A 22,026-nucleotide genomic window follows, 5' to 3' on the forward strand; every position below is an offset into this window, starting at 1 on the left:
CGGCAGCCAGCCTCGCCTTGCCCCCTGCCCCCACCTGCCCCCTCTAAATAAACAGGACTGCCGTGTTAGCGGTTTCTGCCTCCCCTGCCGTGCGTCACAGTTATGAGACATTTATGGGCGCCTCGGGATCAGCCCTCAGCATCTCCCGGCAGACCGGGGTGGGCAGGGCTCGGAGGGGGCTCACCCCCTGCCTGCACCCCTGGCCTGGGCCCTGCACTCCCGGCTAGGCCAGCCTCCCCCAGTCCCAGAAGGACCCCGGCACATCTCAGGCCAAAAGAGTTCAGGGCAAAGGCCCAGGGAGGGGAAGCTTGTTTATTTTTCCCTTTTAAAACACAAATCAGACCGCAGGCAAGTTAGAAAATACAGAAGAGCGAAATAAGAATAATTTTAAAATTAAAACCACCCACAATCCTCCATTCGGAGCTAATAACAGTTAATATTTTCTGATGTACAACCCTAGTACTTTTCCATAAAGCAAACCCACACAGTTTTTGCCAGCATTTGTTAAACCCAGTCACAAGCACCGTGGTCAGGCTTGACCATCCTTATTTCAAGGATCCTGGCAACGCGGCCGAGAAGTGGGCCTTATTAACAAAGCCATTTCACAGCCGGGAACACTGAGGCTCCAAAGGCGTCCTGGTCAGAGAGCTTAGGCACAGCCCAAAACCCAACTCCGGGTGACCTGAGCAGAAAAGATTATTCGAAGGCACGTGTCAGGGGAGCTAGATGTACGAAGGCAAGGCAGTGTCCCGCCCTCGGTGGCCAGAGGCCCTCGCTGCTGTCCCTGAGGGCCCAGATGCTGCCAGGGGCACTGCCCTTGTCCCAGGTCTGCCTCCTGCTGGGTCCTCACCAGGCGGGCCCTGCCTTGTGTCCGGCATTCCCCCCCCCCCCCCCCCCCCCACCAAGGGAGATGGTCTCTCTTCCCCAGCCAGAGGAAAGGCACAAAGAAACAATGGCTATCCAGCACAGAGAGGGTGGGCGAGCTGCCCGGAGTCACACAGCCAGGAAGAGGCAGAGGCCAGGGTGCCAGTTCAGTCTCTCCAGTGCAGAACCAAGCTTCTGCCACTGGACTGCTTGCTGCTGCCTTTCGCCTCTGTTTTACTTCTTAGAATAATAAAGGCCTCATCTTGTACACACCCTCCTTTACAACCTGCTTTATAAAAATTGAGCGATGTGTCCTGAATACCGAAGGGGGGTCTTCTGCAGTTGAAAAAGAGACGCAAAACCCCGTTCTTTCTTGCTTGCTCCCTCCTGGAGCCCTCTTCCCGGGGCGCAGAACCAGTGCTCCCTCCTGGAGCCCTCTTCCCGGGGCGCAGAACCAGTGCTCCAGGGCAACGAGACCCCAGCTCCTCACAGGGAGTCCCCACTGCCCGGCCCAAGTGCTCCTCCCACACGACGGGCCGACCAGGCCCCCAGGGTCCCTGTGACTGTGTTCCTGGTGGAACTCAGCCCTCCCCCCACCCTCGGCGTGTACTTGAGTCCCCTAAATTACGGGCTAACGGCAACGAAGGCAGCTGGCCAGCACCACCTTAACCAAGTGACCAAACTCAGCATCACCAACAACGGGGCGAATGAATACTCCGTGCCTCCTGATCCCGTGCTGCGGGAGGGATACGCCAAAGCCTACCTGAGCCTGGGTGGCTCAGTCGGGGAAGTGTCCGACTCTCCATTTGGCTCGGGTCATGATCTCCCTGTTCCTGAGATCGAGCCCCGCGTCAGGCTCTGCGCCACGGCGCAGAGCCTGCTTAGGATTCTCTCTCTCCCTCTCTACCCTTTCCCTGCTCTCTCTCTCTCTCTCTCTCAAATAAATAAATAAGTAGTGTAATATTTTACATACAGGAAGCTGAAGAGACAGGACAACCAAATGTAAGGTGTGATCCTACATTGGTCCCAGAGTTAAAATCTGTTTAAAAACGACAGGAATTTGGGGATGATTGCAGAAATTTGACCACAAATTAGATAATCATAGCAAATGTAGATGACAGGATTGTTGTTCTGTTTTGAAAAGTCCTTATTCCTTGGAAATAAGTACTCCAGTATTTAGGAGTGGGGTATCATAGTATTGAAATTGTTCAGTGAAAACCAAAACTTAGATAGATGCGTAGAAAAAGTGTAACATGGTAAGATGCTGAGAACTGGTGAATCCAGGCAGAAGGCATTGAGGTATTCATCGCCCTATTTTAACGTTTCTTTACATTTAAAATTTTCAAAACAAGATGCTGGACAAAAATAAAAATTTGAAAATATTAATAGCGCTAACATAATGTGGTTGTATTTATGAGAAGTGGATAATACAATTATATCCCTTCCTCATGCCGTGCATAAAAATAACTTCAAGAGTGGGGCACCTGGGTGGCTTAGTTGGTTGAGCGTCCAACTTCGGCTCAGGTCATAATCTCACGATCACGGGGTTCAAGCCCCGCTCTGTGCTGACAGCTCGGAGCCTGGAGCCTGCTTTGGATTCTGTGTCTCCCTCTCTCTCTCTGCTCCTCCCCCGCTCATGCTCTGTCTCACTCCCTCAAAAATAAACATTAAAACAAAAAAATTCAGGAGGTTAAAAAGGCAAAAGGAATGCGTTGAAACCTTGGGAGACTGATACATTCAACTACATTAAACTAAAAATCTTATATACCACAGAAGACACCAGGGAAACAGCACAAGCCCTACCTGAGACAGGATACGGGAAATGCACGTAACAGATAAAAAAAAATAACATGGACAATATATTAAGAATTTCTTAAAAATTTATTTTTGAGAGAGAGAGACAGACCATGAGCAGGCGGAGGGGCAGAGCGGGAGACACAGAATCTGAAGCAGGCTCCAGGCGGTGAGCCCCATGCGGGGTTCAAACCCACCAGCCATGAGATCATGACCTGAGCCGACTTGAGACGCGGAACCGACTGAGCCACCCAGGCGCCCGGTAAGAATTCCTTTACAAAAGAAAAACATGCGGATATAAATCAGTGTATGATTTCGTATAATGTGCTTTTCCCCCCCGAGTCCTGGCAGTTCCACTCCTAGGTAAGCCTCCTGGAGAAAATCCAGCATGAGGAGCGGGAACATGTATACAAGAGTGATCGGGGAAGTATTGAATGGGGAGTGATGATGAAAATAAACCAAACCCCTCAACCAGAGGCCGGATGGGGGAACTGCGGTGTGGCCCAGAGCAGTTACAGCGGACGGAGGGCGTCTCTCAGCCTCGGCACTACTGACGTTTTGGGGGGGCATCGTTCCTGTGGGGGGGGGGGGCTGTCCTCGGACACTGGAACGTTACGCAGCACCCTTGGCTTGTGATAGACACCCCAGTTGTAACGACGGTACCCCCTCCACCTGAGAACCACTAAATTAGAGCTATGTGCATCACCATGGATAAATCTTAAAACATAGAGTGGCAAATTCAAATCACAGAAGGAGAGGTGCAGGAAGCATGCTATCCTTCATAAAAAGGCTAAAGCATACAAAATAAATGCGTCTCCGTTTTCCAGAGGAGGTTCAGAGAGGTGGGGCGACTTGCTAGGGTCCGAATGGAGCCGGAAGTGCTCTTCCTGGAACGTTTGGGCCATTCAAATAAGTTAGTCCCTAAGTTTATATACTTTTTTTTTTTTTTTCTTCCGCGCACGCTGGCGCATCTTCTCGGATTCAGTGCATCCACTGCTAGCACAGAGGGCGCTGGACGCCTTTTGTCTCCCCCTCGGCCCCTCCCCGGGGACTTGTGGGGACTCGGCCCCGGGTCAAACCAGCTTTGAGAGTAACCGATGTAGACGGGCGGCTTTCCGCCCTTCCCCCGGAGCCCAAGGTACAAATACAGGTGCCATTGCGCCCCGTTGCGCAGGGCCTGCATCCGAAAGGAACCCTGCCCCCTGTCTGCGAGCCCCTGTCGGCTGGCTCCGCCCTGCTCTGCTCTTTGAGCGCCGTCCCGCGGCCCACCCGGAGCCGGAGCCGAGGAGGGGCGCAGGTGCGGGCAGGCCCCCTCCGCGGGCTGGGGGAGCAGGGAGCGGCCCGAGAGCGCCGCCCTGCCGGTGGCGACTTGCAGCGCACCTGGGCGGCTGGCGGGCACCTGGCACTGCGGGCGCCGCGGGAGCCCCCAGCGCAGCGCCCAGGTGGGTTAGACCCTGGGCGGGGGAGGGCGGCTGGGTGCTGGGTGCCCCCTGCCGTGCAGCCGCCCCTCTGGCCTTTAGTTCCTCGAGCCCCCGCTGCGTGCCCCGCACCTCCCCACTCCCGCTCCGGGGCGGGGGGGCGGGGGGGGTCTGGCATGGGAAGGCCAGGAGGCCTGGTGGCTGCTGGGGTCGGGGTGCCCGGGAGGAACAGCGGTCCACCGAGCCCAGGGACGAGTGAACACCTGCACGGGGCGACCCCAGCCCCAGAGCGCCCCCACGCGGGAGGAATTGCTAACACAGCATTTCCCCGCAGGCTCCAGGGCAGCGCCGTTTGTAAGAGAGAATGACCAGAAGAACTGGGGTTTTAAAATAACATTATTTGGGGGACGCCCCGGGGGGGGGGGCGGGGGGACTCGGTTAAGCGTTGCACTTCGGCTCAGGTCATGACCTCTCAGCGCGTGAGTTCGAGCCCCACGTCAGGCTCTGTGCTGACAGCTCGGAGCCTGGAGCCCGCTTCGGATTCTGGGTCCCCCACTCTCTCTGCCCCTCCCCCCCCCACTCTCTTTCAAAAAGTAAACATTCAAAAATTTTTAATAAAAAGAACATTTTTATTACAAAAATAATTCACGCTCACTATACAACCAATGGAAAAATGAAAAACAAATACAGAATAAACTTCCAAATACTCCCTAGAATAGGCAGGGCACAGAGGATTTTTAGGGTGGTGAAACTGTCCTGTATGTCCATGACCGGGAGTGGCCTATGTGTGTTATCACACGTCCCCCCGAACCCATGGAATGTAGGCGAGCGAACCCCAATGTAAACCCCGGACTTCAGGTGATAATGACTTGGTGCGGATTCAGTGGCTGAGACCCACGAACACTCCGGAGAGGAGGGCGGCTGTCGGGTTGGCTGTGGATGTGTGTGGGGAGGGGGCTCTCTGGAGAATTCTCTGCACCTTCCTCTCCTCTTGATGTGAACCTAAAATTGCTCTCAGAAACAAAACCTTTTTTTTTTCCTTAAAAAAAATGTTTTTAATGTTTATTCACTTTTGAGAAGGGGGAGGAGGGGCACAGAGAGAAGGGAACAGAGGATCCGAAGCAGGCTCTGCGCGGACAGCGCGGTGCGGGGCTCGAACTCACGAACGGGGAGATCGTGACCCGAGCCGAAGTCGGATGCTCAACCGACTGAGCCCCCCGGGCGCCCCAGAAATAAAATCCATTAAAAAGGAACCAACAACTGGGGCGCCCGGGGGGGCTCAGTGGGTTGAGCATCCGACTCTTGCTTTCGGCTCAGGTCGTGATCTCACCGTTCATGAGACTGAGACCCCGGTCCGGCTCTGCGCTGACAGCACAGAGCCTGCCTGGGGTTCTCTCTCTCCGCTCTCTCTGCCCCCTCTCTGCTCGCGCGCCCTCTCAAAATAAACAAACTTTGGGGAAAAAACAACCTACCTACCTAACCCTTGTTAAACATGTTGGTCCTTTTAGGTATTTTTTTTTCCTATTAAAAAATCAATCTACTGTGTATACGCACATAGAGAACAAAAATAGAACCACCCCTTACCTACCACCATATTGTGAACATTTTCCGTGTGGATAAAAACGATGGAAAACCATATTGGGGGGGGGGGGTCTGTCACTGCCCTAGAGGGGTGCCAGGGTTCGCCCCTCCCCTGCTGTTGGTTGCAACGCCATGCTGGGGACTTGTAACATATGTGCACTGGGCATCCTCTTTCTATCTCATTCTTCCTGGCAGGAAAGCACTGACCTGGGGGGACTTGGGCCACATTCAGCTCACACAGCCTTCATGCCTCACGCGGGAGCTGGAAGTCTACGGGCGGGCGGTCGGGAAAGGGGGTGGACGTGCCGAGGGGGGGCCGAGGGCAGGCTGGAATCCGCAAGGTGGGCTGGAGCCCGTGTCGGTCGGCCCGCGGCTCCGGAGATGGGGGCATCCCTCAGGAGAAGCTGGGGCCCTCGGTCGTGGAGCCAACAGCCAACCTGGCTCAGGCACTGGAGAAGCGCCACGAGGACCCGGGAAGGAGGACCCACGCCAGCCAGCCAGCGGTAAGTGACAAGAGGCGTGGATTACGACGGCGCCCGAAGCTTCTACCCCGACCTTCAGAGCCCGTGCTTCTTTTCTGGCCTCAAGTCACACGCAGTGTCTCTCGTGGCCCATCCTAAAGAGAACGTCCAGGGAGCTCTGCCTACCCAAGGTGACAACTGAGAAACTACAGCTGCCTGGATGCTCGTGTCCCCCTCCCCTCCCTTCGTATGTTGACATCCTCCCCCCGTGTCCCCCTCCCCTCCCTTCGTATGTTGACATCCTCCCCCCGCAAGGCGATGGTATGAGGAGGTGGGGCCTTTGGCAGGCGACTAGGTCATGACGACGGAAGCTCAAGAGTGGCCTTAGTGCCCTTATAAAAGAGTCCCCAGAGGGGGCACCTGGCTGGCTCAGTCTCCCTCTCTCTGCCCCTCCCCCATGTGCAAGCGCTCTCCCTCAAACAATAAACATTAAAAAAAATCAAAAAAAAAAAAAAAAAAAAGCCCCTGGGTGGCTCCGTCGGTTGAGCGTCCTCCTTCAGCTCAGGTCACGATCTCACGGTTCGTGGGCTCGAGCCCCGCGTCGGGCTCTGTGCCGACAGCTCGGAGCCTGGAGCCTGCTTCGGATTCTGTGTCTCCCTCTCTCTCTGCTCCTCCCCCGCTCCTGCTCGCTTCCTCCCTCTCGCTCTCAAAAATAAACATCACAAAAAAATTTTTTTTAATTAAAAGAAAATTCTAGGGTGGAGCCGGGAGTGGCATTTTCAGGAGCTCCCCAGGTGACTCCGAGGTGCGGGCCCCAGGTTGAAATCCACACGTTAAGGATCCCGTGTGCAGCAGGGTCGCTGAGAAACAAAGGCAAGTGCGTCTGCCAGCACGGCCGGGCTTGCGCCGCGGGGCACAGGGCACACCGGACAGCCTCCCGGGGCTCCGAACACCCCATCCGTCTACGGACACCGTTTACGCCATTTGATGTGGCACACGCCTCTGTCCAGGACAGGGTGACAGCAACTCAGGGCCTTTAAAGGTTATGGAGGGATCCCTGGTGAACAGAAACTGCTGCTGTGGTCCTGCACGACACATAAATTCCACAGGAGCTGAGGCTACATTTTAGGTTCCTCCCTGAATTATTTATTCCTCGAAGAATGAATGGGGACACCCAGGAGGTGGCGGGGACTGCGTGGGTGACTCGGTCAGAAGTGACTTTAAAAACGACCGCTACAGATGTTGCAGTAATGAGCCCCACAAGCGAAAGGGCCGTCCGAGCACTCACCAGGTCACCCGGCAGATTTAGGATGCCCCCTAAGTCCCCATTCGTCATTTCACCCTCCCCGGGTGCGCGCATCCGGAATGAGCGCGTGCCCTCGAACAGGCGGTGTGGCCAAGCCTGATGACACTCCCCGAAGCTACTGCTTTTATGAAGGCGCCCCACAGCTGCGGCCATCGGCAGTCAGCCCGCCTCGGACGTCTGCACCCTGTCCCCCATCGTGGCTCTGGGAGCTCCGCTCACGCCTGCCCAGCCTCTCCCGCTCTCCCCGGTCTCAGCCTAAAGGTGAGTGTGCTCTTTTGTCGAATCAAGCCTCAAAACAGGACCGGCCACCACGGATGGTCATGAACACTTTGTGACCTCACGGCTGGGATTTCACAGAGAGCCGGGGTGGGGGTGGGGGAAGGGGGCTGGAGAACAGACCTGCGTAAAGTAAATCCCACCCCCACTCCCCCCACCCCCCACCCCCCACCCCCCCGGCAGTAATTTCCGCCTAAGACAAATCAAGTGACCCAAAGCACGCTGGTTAGGACACTGCACCTGACCCCGTCATATGTAGCTCCTAACTCAGGCCAGTTTTCTTATTTCCACGTTTAATTTCACCATTTTCTCTTCAAAGGTGTGTTTTCACAAAGACCAGAGGGCTACTGTTCACCGAATCCCAGCTATGAATTCAGAGCATTAGAAAGAATTATCAAAGCTGCAGCCAAAAATTATCATCTACACGGCTAATTTTAGAAAATGGTTTAGTACATTTTTGTTATAAAATTCATTTACAGGAGGTTATTCACATGTACTTATCAAATCTGCTCCTGGTAATACATGAAAACATATTCACCAAATAAACCATGCACAGTAAAGCCAAGGAAGGTTGTATACAAAGAGGCAAAACAAGCGTTTGAGTAGGATGTATTCGTGGTGAAATGAACGAACACGGAAAGAAAACGGGGCACTTCCTTCCAAAGCCACGGCAAGGACGAAGAAAACAGCCGTATTTTTCACTCTGCGAGAACGACACTGTTCTGACCGCCACCACCAGAGAGGCGCCTGTACGAAATGATTTATGCCAACATTTTTACCAACCAGAACAACAAACAGTTTCAAATGCGGGATCAGGCGGGACTGTGTTCCCAGGGAGGGGCTGTCGGGACACAGGCTGGGCGGGTGGCGAACCGACAGAAGAACACAGCGCCAGGACGGGTGTTAACATTGGGCCCCAGGAAAGAGCACCGCCCGGGTTTGGCACTTCTCTCTTCATTTCTGTGCTGCACCAGCAGAGGGAGAAGTTCCTGACCCCAGCTCTGCCTGTCACTGTCACGCCTTTTAGGAGCCTACGGAGTTCTTCGACCCTTTAAATCGTCACCACCAAGTATCCGCTCAATGAGGCATCTTACAAGATAGCAGCAAAGTGAACTCAAACTAACAATGAGGTTTCGTGCCAAAGGCACATGCGGGAAGCTTACAGAGCCCCTGACTCAGACGGGGTGGGGCTCGCCCTGCACCCCACACCCTGCGCTTACACTGCGTGGCCAAGGACAAGTGTTCTGCCCACCAACGGGGGACGGAGCACGTGCCCCAGGGCCAGGAGTGTTTGCCCAACACCAGCAGCCATCTGGACCCCGCTGGGCGGGACGTGGGTCACAGAAGGTAGGTTTAAAACTTCTGGCAAATGTGTTAAAGCTCTTAAACAACCAGTTTCAGTAGAAGTTCTGACACAAAGCCCCCTTGGCTTAAAAAGCAGAGGACAGCATTTTGAACGGTGCATGTGGATCTCCAGGGGTCTGGTCTCCTCCCCAGAGTAGCTAACGGGCTGCCTAGCAGTCGCTACAAACCACTGGTTCTGACGAGTGTCACCCGCTACCGTGCACCCTCACGTCTGACCCTGCGGTCAGACAGGCCTCCCGTGTCCAGACAAACGTCCGCTCGCCGCGGCACTCCCCTCCACAACAGCACCATCCCCTCCGATCAGATGATCCTGCCGCACTGATGTACTGGCAGCAGGTAACGCGGGCCCCAGAGCTCACAGGAAACCTGTCCGCTCTCTTCCTGGGTCTCAACCTCACATGTCTGCACTCTTCTCCTCCTCTTTTCAGAGAGAGGGATTTCCTGCCCACAATATTCTATCTGGCCTGCCCTCTCGGGTCCCAGGCTGCCCGGTTAGTGACCAGAATCCCCTGGGGGGGCGGGGGGGAGTAACAGGCAGTTCCTCTCGCTCCCCCCAAAACAAACTGGTCGGATTCTCCCGGCAACCGGCAAGCTTTCACACCCAAGCCTCGGTGGCTCTTCCAGGGTCCCGTCCCCCCCTGCACGGATCCGGCACCTGACGACCACTGGACTTGTAACCCACCGGTTCCGGGATGCTCACAATACGCTGGGGGGCATCTGAATGGTATCTCAAGAGTGATTCTTTCATTTCGTATTCTTCTATCTCAAGGGGAAATCAGAATTTTAGCTCGAAACCCATGTGCTCCCTGAAACAGGCAGATGAACTCATCAGAGAAACGTAATATTCTGTGCCAAGGAGCCTCATCTAAAAACACCCAACATCAGCAGAACTTCACCTAACATAGCTCTGCTTCCTGAAGGTTCCCCCAGGAGACTCCACTTGTTTTTTTAAACAGAACTAGAGACATCTGACCCACCAGCGTTAACTGAGCTTACTGCACACTACCCGGGCTGAAGAGTCTGTCTTGCCATAACAATGTTTGAAAGGGCCTGTCCTCCTCCTCCTCCTCCTGCCCCTTTTTATTTTTTTTAGATATAAAGTTTGTTCTGTTGGAAATGAGCAACATTTTAAGCAGGGGAAAGAAAAACGGTCTACTAGATTACATTTTAAAAGGATTTTGTTATTTGCTATACAAATGTACACTTCAACTTTTACACCATCCACTCCAGTCTCCCTTACTATACAAGAACAAGAGATCAACGTTTTAAGTCTTCAAGGACAATATAACGGACACACAAACGCCCTCGACAGCTTTTGCGGCTGACAGAAGATATCGAAGATACCGAGAGGTTCAGGTGTTAGGATACGTTTTCCATGTTTTCCAACAGCACACAAACTCCTTTAAGGACAAAAATAATCTGATCTGGACAGTCCCATTAGTGGCCATCTTAAGTTTGCGATGATGCTGGGGCTGACCATCTCTGTCACTTGGCTTTACTATAAAAACTTTCTTTTCTTGGAACCACTGGCTTCCTCCTCCAGTCTCCTGTTGTCCCAGCCAGAGCGCCTCTTCGGGTGACGGCTCTCCGGGCTCTGCGTCTCCCGGTCCCCTTCGCTGAAAGCCCTGGTCTCTCTCCTGCGGCTGAGCCCTCCTTCCCAGTCACATGCTCTTTTACTAGCGGAGACATCCGTACCGGCAGCTGGAGGCTCCCACTGCACGGGAGGGTTCTGGTTGCTCAGCGTGGTCCCTCTGGCGGTGGACAGCTGGGCACCACCCAGGTCCTGGTGACTCAGAGGGAAGCCTGGCTCCCCCGAGGGAGGTGTGGCCCCAGGATGCTGGGGGCTCAGGGGCTGCGGATCCCTCGGGCATGTCCCTTTGGCTTCGGGGTCTATGCCCAGCCTCCTAAGCAGTCGTGGGTCCCGAAGCCGGTCCTGAATAGGAGGTCTTTCAGGGTCCTTGGTGGTAACAGTACCAGTGGATTCCTTACAGCCAGAAGGCACGTGATACAGGGAGGAAGGGAAAGACGTCTTGGCAAATTCACCGTCTGGCTTGCTGCTGGGCAAGCCACCCTGGGGCCTGGCCACCTCCGGGGCCACGGTGGGCGGGTGAGTCAGACTTCTCTGCAGGACGGGCTTGAGTTTCAGAATCTTGGCTGCGTCGTGCCTGTAGTTTTTGTCGCACGTCTTGACAATGGCACCCCGCTTCTGTGCATCCTGAATCAGGTGATTCCAGTGCTGATTTTCCTAGAAACAGACAAGGGAGAGACAGTTACACCCCCCCCAAAACTCTCATATGCTTGGGAAGCATGAGGTTTCTGCTTTCATTTCTGAACAACAATAAATACACTTCATGACTAGGCTCTCAAGAATCCACTAAAGGAAAGAGAAGTCCAGACACAGAAAGAAGCCATGTTATCAGAAAAGAGCCCTGGTCACCGCCTATAAGAAAGAACTTCCCCCAGAAGAACCGCAGTATCGATGCCGACCTCACAGCATCTCGTTCCGCTCGAAGGGCCGCGTCGGTAACACGCAAGGCCGGGGCCGGCGCGCACCGCGCAGGCCCGCGAGCCAGGCTCCGCGGCTCGGATCTCTTTCTCGCTCCGGAGAGCTCCAGAGATGCTCACCCTGTGGCCGAAACACAGGTGTGACACGAAGCAGATGCTCTTGCCGTCTCTGCCACGTCTCCGGCACCTAAAGGTGGTGTTTAATCGGATTCTGAGAGCACAAAAACGGTTCTGAGTAAGGGCTATCACTCTTGGTTTCTCAGAGAAAACCAAGTGCCTTCGTCATTGGTTCTGTTTCCGGAAGGAAAACTGGGGTAAGCATAAAAAACAAAAACAGAAACTGAAACATAGGAAAAAGGCTCCAAGGATCGCGGAAGTTAAGTTGGAAAACCCAAGTGATAAACTGGGACTTTTTTTATGGTATTCTTTCTCCATCTTTTTACAGCGCTAGCTTCCCAGAGTGAAGACCTCCCCCACGCGCTCTCGGGGCCCTCCCGCCCGGACTCTGTCCTGCCCGGTCATCCGACCGCAGGCCGCACTGCCAGGGCCCAAACTCCTGGGTGCCAAACGGAAGGGGGCGGTGGGAACAGGGGAGCCCACAGAGGCTCCTTTAATCAGGGCACACACAACACAAGTGCCATGTTAGCTTCCAGGTTTAAACACCGCCAAAATTCAAAAATTTTATTACTAAAAATAGTAATAGGTCAACCAACTGATAAGAAATCACGTTTTCACACTTAGATCCTTACGGTCCCAGGAAAAATAATTCTACAAAAAACCTTTTATTTTGAGGTGACTGTAGATTCACAGGAAGTTGCGAACAAAGTACAGAGAAGTTCACGCTTCACACAGTCTCCCCAGTTATGAAAATGTTTTTCAAACTTCCAGCTGATGTATAAATGTTCGTGGCAGAGAGACAGAATAGTGAGACAAGTAATTACAAAAATATATGCCCCACTGAATCTTATCCTCAACAAGTACAAGTGGAAGTTCAATTTCAAAAGCAAAGGGAGTCCTACGGCTATCTGTTCTGCTGGACGCTTTTAAGAGCAACGTAAAGATTTATTTTTAATAGTTATTTCACAATGTCAGGATTTAGAACATGCTAGAAACAAAATCTTTAAACTTCTAACAAGTTTTTCATAGCGACTTAAAAACAGGTGGTACCGGCAGCCTTCAAAAATTCTTTCAACGGGGCACCCAAACAAGAAAACCTGAAAAGCACAGATGCAGGGAAGAAGTACACGGGCAAGACAGCGTCGGAATGCCCTCTGGTGGCACGAAGCCGGAAAGTAGGGGGAAAACCGGGGAAAAACAAAACGAATGAGTTGGCTCCACTCCTACGATAACCAACGACCGTGTTAGACACTGAAATTCGACAGGTCCGAAGCTATTACCCCTAAGGAGACAGGCAGCAAGCATCTGCTTTCCCGGGCCGTGACATCACCGAATGAGGCCGCGCTCCGCCCACCACGGACGGACGCAAACCTGCCGCCTCTCCTAGAGGGGCTCCGCCACGGCCCCCGCCCGGGGGACACAGAGCGCGCGGCACACAGGAGGGACGACCCGCGCGCGCTCGCAAGCTCCCTCCCGCTGGCCTTAAGCTGGGCCAGTAACAACCAGGTGAGCTGAGTGCCTGCTAAGTGCCCACAGCTGTCCAAGCACTTCACGTATGGATTGACTATCTCAACAGTCCCCGGATGGGAGACTTTCTTCTTTTTGAAAAAGGTCACCTTGAGAACAGACCACGGGTACCTGGGCCTTGGACTGGGGCAGGGTGAGCGGTCAGCACCCAGGCAGAAGCTGCTGGAGCGCAGAACCACCAGGGGGAAGAGGCTCATTCTGTAACCCTGCGATCACTTGCGTTTTGATAGAAAATAAAAACGAAACTTCGAGCCAGCCTCGGTTAACCATGGGCAGACTCTGGAGTCCTCTGGTCCCAGGAATGCACGTACCATCAAGGTCCTTAAATGTCCGAGGATGAAGAGGCTGTACTTGGCTCGTGTAATGGTGACATTCAATCTTTGCAAACTTGCCAGAAATCTAAGTGGTAAAAAAAAAAAAAAAAAAAAAAAAAGTTACTTCTTTCTGCGGAATGACTTAGCATGTGAGTGTAGGTGAGTCACAGACACACACATCAGACAGCTTTTCTCGGGCTCCTTCTCCTCCTTTAACGTGACGTGGTTTTCTCCCTTTTCCCAACATAGGGTCCCCGGCAAATAAGAAACTTCTATCAAAAACAATAAACAAAATATCCGGAGCTTTCCCTCCCAAGTGGTGCATCGGTCAATCTCCTAGTCTCACTTGGAGGAGATACTGGCAGTTTTAACAGCGCCATTCTTAAGCCTTAGAAACATCCTAAAAATACAATACTAGATCAGTTATTATTTTTAAAAATTAAAAAAACCACATTTTTTAGTAGGCTTCGTGCCCAGTGTGGAGCCCAACACGGGGCTTGAACTCATGACCCTGAGATCAAGATGTGAGCTGAGCTGAAGAGTCGGACGCTTAACACACGGCCACCCGGGCGCTCCGTGACCAGTGACTCTTCATTTAAATGTATCTGAAATCACTCCAATGTCGTGGAGCCAGTACGTGAACACACAAGTCTCAGACAAATGTACCAACAGATCTAGAGGAGCTCAGAAGGAACAGGACTGCCATGCGAACAAGGTGAACTTTCCAGTGAGCTGGGAGAGAGCGGACCGCTAACAGGATGGTCCGGAGACACCAGGCCTCCGTGTGTGCGTGCAGACTCTCTCCAAACGGGGCAGGGAGAGCGTACGTCACCATTACTTACTTTACTGTTTTCTTTCAGACCAAGTCAACGTATCTGTACAATCTGGAACTTTCACTTCCTCAAAAGAAGGAAAAAAGTAACTACACAGGAGTCTCAGGGCTGCAAGACCCGGGGGAGTTTTCTGTCAACCGTCACAGTGTCCTGGGCCTCTCTAGTGAGTAAACCCACAGGAGTTAAGGCTGACAAACTTGGCCAAAGCACGAGAACACAGCAAAGACGAAAAACCACCCCATGACCCATCCTGGAGAGGAGCAAGCCCCCTGCAGACTCCCCCCGGTCCAAGATCGAGGGCACTCTTCGGAGGGAAAGGACAGACTGCCACCAGGACACAGGTTAACACACGAGGTACGAAGAGCAGCACACCAGACAGCGGATCGACTTCACGCAACCGGAGGGAAACCTTCACGATGTTACGCACGGCTTTATAAAGGCCGAGCGAGCAAATGACCGTCTTCTCCGACGGTGGTCGGAAACAGATCTGGCTCGAGACTACAGACCGGTGAAAAGGCAGTGACGAGAGTTACTCACCCAATGGAGCCTTGCATGGCATTTGCTCTGACACACGTGACGATAACACAATCTTTCTGGCGGCCCTGGAACGCGTCCACAGTATCTACTTCTGCCGGCCTATTTGCAAAAGAGAAAACAGGCTTGTCGGAAAAAGGAAGCTCATCACGAAACGCACACGTTTACACGGCAGTGTTCCGCAAAAGCTTTTTTCACGGTTCTCTTTTTTTACCGAAACAGGATTCGCGGAGCGTAAAATTCCCTGTTCTAAAGTACAGCATTCCGTGGTGCTCAGTACCCGCTATGTTGTACAACCGCCACCTCCGTCTGCCTCCGCAACGACACTTCCACCCCTCGTGCCCGTCGGCAGTCAGTCCCTCGCGATTTCTCCCACTCTCCAGGCCTGGCAACCACCAACCTACTTTCTGTCTGGTAATTTCACATAAACGGAATCATAAAATGTGTGGCCCTTCCCGCTTGGCTTCTTTCACCGCAATCGATCCATTTACAACTGAGGGGCGTTTGGGTTGTTTGCTCTTTTTGACCGTTACGAGTAACGTTGCTGTGAACATTCACGTACCAGCTTTCGTGCGAACATCTTCTCCGTTCTTTTGGGCACATACCTAGCAGGGGAGCTGCTCGGTCGCTTGGTAATTCTATGCTTAACTTTCTGAGGACTCGCCAAACTGTTTTTCCACAGTGATCTACCATTTTACACTCTTACCAGCAAAGCATAAGGGCTCCAATTTCTCAACGTCCTTGTTCAAACTCTGTTATTATCTATTATTATCATCATCGTCATCATTTAGGCGGGTGAAAGGGTATCTCACTGTGGTTTCGATGTGCATTTCCCTTAGTGACAAACGAGGTGCGACATCTTTCCCGTGCTGGTTGACCATTTGGTCACAATCTTCTTCTGAGAAACGCTATTCAAAGCCTTCGCTCGTTAAAAAAAAAATCAGATGACTCAACTGTTTGTTACCGAGGTGTGGGAGTTCTTTCTATACTCCGGATAGGAGACCCATCGGATACAGGATGTGCAAGTAGACTTTCCTTGACTTAGGACGGGGTCACATCCCAATACACCCATCAGAAGTTAAAAATACCTTAAACTAAGAATGCATTTGTTACACCTAACCTACTGAACGCCGGAGCTTAGCCTGGACAGCCTCAAACAGGCTCAGGACACTCACGTTTGCCTACAGTTGGGCAAAGCCCGCTTCCTGATAAAGTGCTAGGTTATCCAACGTAATTTATTGACTACTGCACTGCAATAGGTACAGAACGGTTGTGATATGGTTTACCCCCGGGACCGTGGGGCTGAGCGGGAGCTGCGGCTCGCTGCTCCCCAGCATCACGAGGCAGGATCATACCGCACACCAGTCCCCGGGGGAGAAAAATCCAAATTCAAAACCTGAAGTACAGCTTCTACTGAATGTGTGCTGCTATCACACCATCAGAAAGCTGAAAAATTCTAAGTCAAACCATGGTAAGTCAGGAACCATCCGTATCTTCTCCCACTCTGTGGGCTGTCTTTTCCCTTTTTTGGTAGTGTACTTTGACACACAGAAGTTTCTAATTTTTATCAAGTCTAATTTATCTACTCTTTCTTTGGTAACTTGTGCTTGGGTATCATACCAGAAAATTGTCTAATCTGAGGTCATACAGATTTATACCTTTGTTCCAAGTTTTATAATTTTATCTCTTAGATTTCCTGCTCTACTCCACTTTGAGTTCATTATGGGGTGGGAGACAGGGTTCGAAACTCATTCTCTTGCAGGTGGAGATCCAGTTGGTCCAGCACCATTTTGTTTCCCCAATGAATGGCCTGGGCCCCCTTGTTGAAAACCAACTGGCCATAAATGCATGGGTTTATTTCCGAACTCCCAATTCTAGTCTACCGGTTTACAGGTCTATCCTTAGGACCGTACCAGTTCTGATAACTAACTTTGTAGTAAGTCTTGAAATAGGAAAGCATGAGCCCCTAACAGTATTCTTTTTCAATATAATTGCGGTGTCTTGCATTTCCACGTGAGTTTTAGGTTCAGCTTGTCCATTTCTACACAATGGGCAGCTGGAATTCTGGCAGAGACGGCAGAATTGAGGGTGAGTTTGTAGATCACTCTGGGGAGCGCTGCCCCCTTCACGACACGAAGTCTTCTGATCCACAGACACAGAATGTCTCTCCACTTACCTAGGTGTTAACTGCTTTCACCATTTTGTACTTTTTAATGCACAACGTTTAACACTTTCTTTTATTCCTAAATATTTTATCCTTTTTGACTCCATTATAAACAGAAGTGTTTTTTAAATTTCCTTTTCCGGTGGCTAGTTGCTACTGCGCACACACGCAATGGATTTTTGTATGCTGATCCTGCATCTACAACTTGGCTGAACTCACCTGTTAGAATGGAGAGCTTATGTGGATTTTTTAGGGTTTTCTACATAGTAGGTCCGGCCAACTATGAAAAGGGATAGTTTTAGTTCTCGTGTAATACAAACACCCTTAATTTCTTTTTCTTGCTCAATTATCCTGCTCAGGACCTCTAAAACCATGCTGCACAAAAGTAGCAAGAGCAGGCACCCTCCCTGATCCTAGCGGCACAGCACTCAGACTGACCATCAAGCAAGTCCTAGATACCTTCTATTAGGTTGAGGAAGTTCCTTTCTATTCCTAGTTTGTTGAGTGCTTTTATCACGAAAGGGTGTTGGATTTAGTCAAATGCTCCTTCTACGTCTATTCTGATGATCGTGTAGGTTTTCTCCCTTTATTCTATTAGTACGGTAGATCACATAGATTGACTTTCGTATGTTGAACCAACCTTGCATTCCTGAGATAATCCCACTATGGTCTTGGTGTATACTCCTTTTAATATGCGGCTGAATTCAGTTCCCATTATTTTGTTGAGGATTTTTACATCCATATTCATAAGGGATACTGGCCTGTAGTTTCTCTCTTCTTGTGATGTTTTCCGTGGCTCTGGTATTATGGTAATATTGGCCTCACAAAATGAGTTAGAAAGTCTTCCCTCCTCTTCTATTTTTTGGAAGAGTCTGAGAAGGATTGGTGTTAATTCTTATCTTAATGTCTGGCAGAATTCACCAGTGAAGCCTGGTCCTGGGTTTTTCTTTGTTGGAAAGAGTCTGACCACTAATTCCATCTCTTTTTACAGGTCTGTTCAAATTTTCTATTTTTTCTAGAGCCAATTTTGGTAAGCTTGTGTGTTTCTAGGTTAAGAAATTTTTGAGTTAATGGATTTCCAATGAGACAAAAACACGATCTTCACCCTGTACATAAAGGCATGAAAAGGGTTAAATACTTTATCCCAAGTACAAGTGTTACTTCATGAATCCTACTAGAATTACAATTCAGGTCAACAAGTCCCGGGAACTAAAGGAAAAGGCCCGGAGGGTTTCTCAGTCGGTTCCACTGCCAGTTGTGGTGGGGAGGACACTGCCAGCAGCAGGAGGTACTGACTGGTCTGCGGGGCTGGGAGGGTGAGCGTTCCCTACCCAGTGTGACCCAAGCCAGCCCTTGAGTCTCCTCCTGCTATCCTACCACAGCCTGAGACCATTCCCTAGAGTTAGGTTTCCTTTTATCCCCTCTTTCTTCTTTTTAATTCAACCGAAAACCTGGAAATATCTGTAAAAATATAGATGCCTCACCCTTTTCTATCAAACTCTTTGTCCAAATCCTTCTGAATCATCGTCTTCTGAGCCTTGTAATGGGTTATTATGCCAATGTTCCGGAAAGTAACATCCCTTCTTTTGTCTTTAATAAGTTTAATTATTTCCATTACCAGTTTTATTTCTTGAACATTTATATATGAGCTAAATAAGATGAAAAACAAAACAAAACAAAACAAAACACATCAAAACTAATAGCAGTCCAACTGCTAGCTTCAGTCCCACTTTGTTTTCTGCTAGAGTGAAGGGCAGGAAGGTAGCTTTGACCTTTGCTCAGTCATCAGTGGCTCAAAGAGGCTGTTACAATGACCATCAATATGGTACCCTTGAAGACATACAACCACCCAGTGAAACAGGAAGTTATGAGGACGAAGAGTGTGATGTCACCTGAAGCTTACTCACCGATCTCTTTATCTGTCAAAACAGGGACAGCAACAGTAAGAAGTATTGACAGTAACCAAGACAGGAATAGTAAAGAGCTAGCACTAAGCATCTACTGTCTGGGGGTGCCTGGGTCGCTAGGTCAGTTGGGCACCTGACTCTTGGTTTTGGCTCCGGTCACGATCCCAGGGTCGTGGGTTCTGCCCTGAGCTGAGCTCTGCCCTGACAGCAAGGAGCCTGCTTGCGATTCTCCCCCTCTCTCTGCCCCCTCCCCCTCTCCCTCAAGATTAAATAAACTTAAAAGAAAGAAAAAAAAAAGAATTTGCACACACGGAGACCAGCGCTCTAGACGGGATCGTCTTCCTTCACTCCCCAGCACTGGCTGTGCGGAGCTCGCACCCACGGCCAGGGGCCGCCGTCCACACGGACTGAACAGGACGCAGCCCGGGGGTGCGTCCGCACTGGCCTCCCCCTGCACTCCCAGCTCACTTCCCAAACTACATGCACCCCTGCACTCCCATTCCAGAACAACTGCACTGCACCTGAAGCTGCCTGGAGGTCTCAGTTTAAGGGCCTTTAATCCCCATGTTCTTAACTTCTAGGCTCACTTGACAGAAAACCCAGTCAGCCAACCTTCTCTTCCATCTCTGAAGTCCTTATTTTCGTCATTCACCTCTCAGGCCAACGTTCCTCTATGACCTTCACCTCCACAATACTTGTGGCCAACTGCTTCTCTGTCTCTCTTAACTTCTTCGCTGAATGTCCCCTCCCCCCTCCTCGGTGGCTTACCGCCTAGTTCTTACTGAGGATGTCACCTTCTCTACGGCGCTCCCGGTGACACAGAGGTGGCATTTCTATTTCTCCTTACTTCTAGATAGGCCCTGTGCTGACAAACGCAGCCTTTAGACTATTACTCTCTTATTTTCTCCTAAGCCCTGACTCCTTTGAAGTTTTTACTGCTTACCAGCCACCAATCCTTTCTGTCACTCAGACTGCCTGGAACGTGCTCCCTTACTCACAATCCCACGCGTGAGGGGTCGTTCACCCTCTGTCTCCCACCTTCATCCAAGGGATCTATACTGCCTCTCGTCTTCGATCACAACAGCCATGCACTGGAGCCATGTCTGTCCTACTCACAGCTGTGACCTTGGCATGTATTTGCTCAAGAGCTTATCACGGTAGGGATTACGATCCCCATTACAGACTTAAGAAGAACTACAAGGCCGAAACGTATAGACAAAGATATTAATAATCTATGATAAAAAGGAGAAGCTAGTAGCCTAGCTCCGTAAGAATGACTGTGCCCTGATCCTAGGCAGAGAGAGGCACAGAAAATGTTTTCAATATAAATATGAACAAAAATAATAGAACTCTGGGACCATCACTGGGGATTCAAGGGAGGAGAACATACTCATTATCCCGTCTTTCTGAACCGTCTCCGACATCAAACACGAGGTAAGGTTGAAATGGCCAGTCTGATGAACACCGATTGGTTTCAGTCAGTCTACGAAAAAGCAGCCACCGTTCAGAATACAAGTTATAAGAAAAAAATTCTCATTATAATTAGTATTTTTTTTGTCAGGGAAGAAGCTGGGGATAAGATATCTTCTCAGAATGTGCTTTAGCAAAAGGTAAAACACAGATTTTATTTCTGTTCTCGGCGAGGGAGAGTGGTCTACGCACTTACAGATAACCACGACTAAACGGCACTCACGAGGCAACGAGCGAAAACAGTAAGCCGCAGAACACAGACGGTCTCCGACTTACGACGGTCCCACTTACAATTTTTCGACTTGGCGGTGGCGCAAAAGCAATACGTTTCAGTGGAAATCGCACCGGGAATTGTAAACTGGAATCCTGTCCCGGGCTAGCCACGTGCTGTACGCTCCTCTCACGAGAGCAGCGAGCCGCAGCTCCCAGGCAGCTCCGCGATCACGAGGGTGACCTCCCCTACACTGACAACTACTCCACTTGTCACTTTCGGTACCGTATTCAGTGCATCACACGGGACATCCAGCACTTTATCACAGAATAGGCTTTGCGTTAAATGACTTTGCCCAGCTGTAGACTAACGTAGGGGTTCTGAGCACATGTCAGCAAGCTGGGCTAAGCTAGGATGCTTGGGAGGGTAGGTCAGGTATATCACATGCCTTTTTGACTTACGTTTATAGGAACATAACTCCGTCATAAGTCAAGGAAAATCTGTACCATGTACAGTATGGTATGATTTTTCCCCCCCCAAAATTAAAAAAGGCAGAGGGGGGGCCTCGGTGGCTCAGTCGGTTAAGCGTCCAACTCCTGATTTCAGCTCAGGTCACGGTCTCAGGTGACGAGATCAAGCCCACGTGGGGCTCTGTGCTGAACATGGAGCCTGCTTGGGATGCTCCCTCTCCCTCTGCCCCTGCCCGCTGATGCTCTCGTGAAATAAATAAACTTAAAAAAAAAAAAGTTTTTAAAAAAGAATTTAAAAAGTGGGGTGCCCGGGTGGCTCTGTCAGTTGCACGTCTGGCTCTTGATTCTGGCTCAGTCGTGATCTCACGGTTCATGGGATTGAGCCCCACGCTGCACTCGATGCTCACGGAGCTGAGCCTGCTTGGGATTCCCTCTCTCCCTCTCTCTGTGCCCCTCACCTGCACTCGCTTCAAAATAAATATTATAAAATAATTTTAAAGTGGAAAAATTTTTTAAAAAGATAGGCATAATACAAAGATTGGAAATAGATACAGCAAGATGCTATGAGTGAGTATTTCTGGGTAGCATAGATAAGGGCAGTCTTTCCCCCCTTCTTTTTTGTTTATATACGTTTGCTAAAATCAACATGGCTCTCGTAACTAGAAAAAAATTACTGAACCTTTGTTTTACACTTTTTATGACAGGACTTAAGAACACACTAAAATACCTATTCTTCTTAAGCAGCTAACCCTACAAATAAAATAAGCCAATAAGGAATAAACGGAGGGCACCTGGGTGGCTCAGTCAGTTAAGTGTCTGACTCTTGATTTTAGCTCAAGTCATGATCTCACGGTTTGTGAGTTCAAGCCCCTTGTAGGGCTCTGTGCTGAGTGTGGAGCCTGCTGGGGA

General features: G+C 50.8%; 2 protein-coding genes across 10 annotated transcripts in view; one reads left to right on the forward strand and one right to left on the reverse strand.

The window, feature by feature from the left end:
- Positions 1 to 9,387, forward strand: part of NTNG2 (netrin G2) — a 60,721-nt gene extending 51,334 nt beyond the window's left edge. The window contains exons 4-8 of the mRNA XM_049631934.1: positions 3,910 to 4,100; positions 5,984 to 6,160; positions 8,728 to 8,769; positions 8,935 to 9,047; positions 9,198 to 9,387. Coding sequence (XP_049487891.1) covers positions 3,910 to 4,100; positions 5,984 to 6,160; positions 8,728 to 8,769; positions 8,935 to 9,047; positions 9,198 to 9,387 — 713 coding nt within the window. The remainder of the gene's footprint in view (positions 1 to 3,909; positions 4,101 to 5,983; positions 6,161 to 8,727; positions 8,770 to 8,934; positions 9,048 to 9,197) is intronic.
- Positions 8,130 to 22,026, reverse strand: part of SETX (senataxin) — a 64,299-nt gene continuing 50,402 nt past the window's right edge. For 6 of the 9 annotated variants that reach the window (XM_049638125.1, XM_049638111.1, XM_049638097.1 and 3 more), the window contains exons 21-25: positions 20,357 to 20,449; positions 18,544 to 18,708; positions 14,899 to 14,997; positions 13,526 to 13,613; positions 8,130 to 11,310 (exon numbers count right to left, since the gene is read on the reverse strand). In XM_049638125.1, coding sequence (XP_049494082.1) covers positions 10,564 to 11,310; positions 13,526 to 13,613; positions 14,899 to 14,997; positions 18,544 to 18,708; positions 20,357 to 20,449 — 1,192 coding nt within the window. In that variant the 3' untranslated portion in view covers positions 8,130 to 10,563. Of the gene's footprint in view, positions 11,311 to 13,525; positions 13,614 to 14,898; positions 14,998 to 15,017; positions 18,166 to 18,543; positions 18,709 to 20,356; positions 20,450 to 22,026 lie in introns of those variants that run through there. The other 3 variants (XM_049638131.1, XR_007459388.1, XM_049638138.1) reach the window with 3 other exon arrangements.

The sequence above is a fragment of the Panthera uncia genome, chromosome D4 (genome assembly GCF_023721935.1).
Source record: "Panthera uncia isolate 11264 chromosome D4, Puncia_PCG_1.0, whole genome shotgun sequence".
NCBI lineage: Eukaryota > Metazoa > Chordata > Mammalia > Carnivora > Felidae > Panthera > Panthera uncia.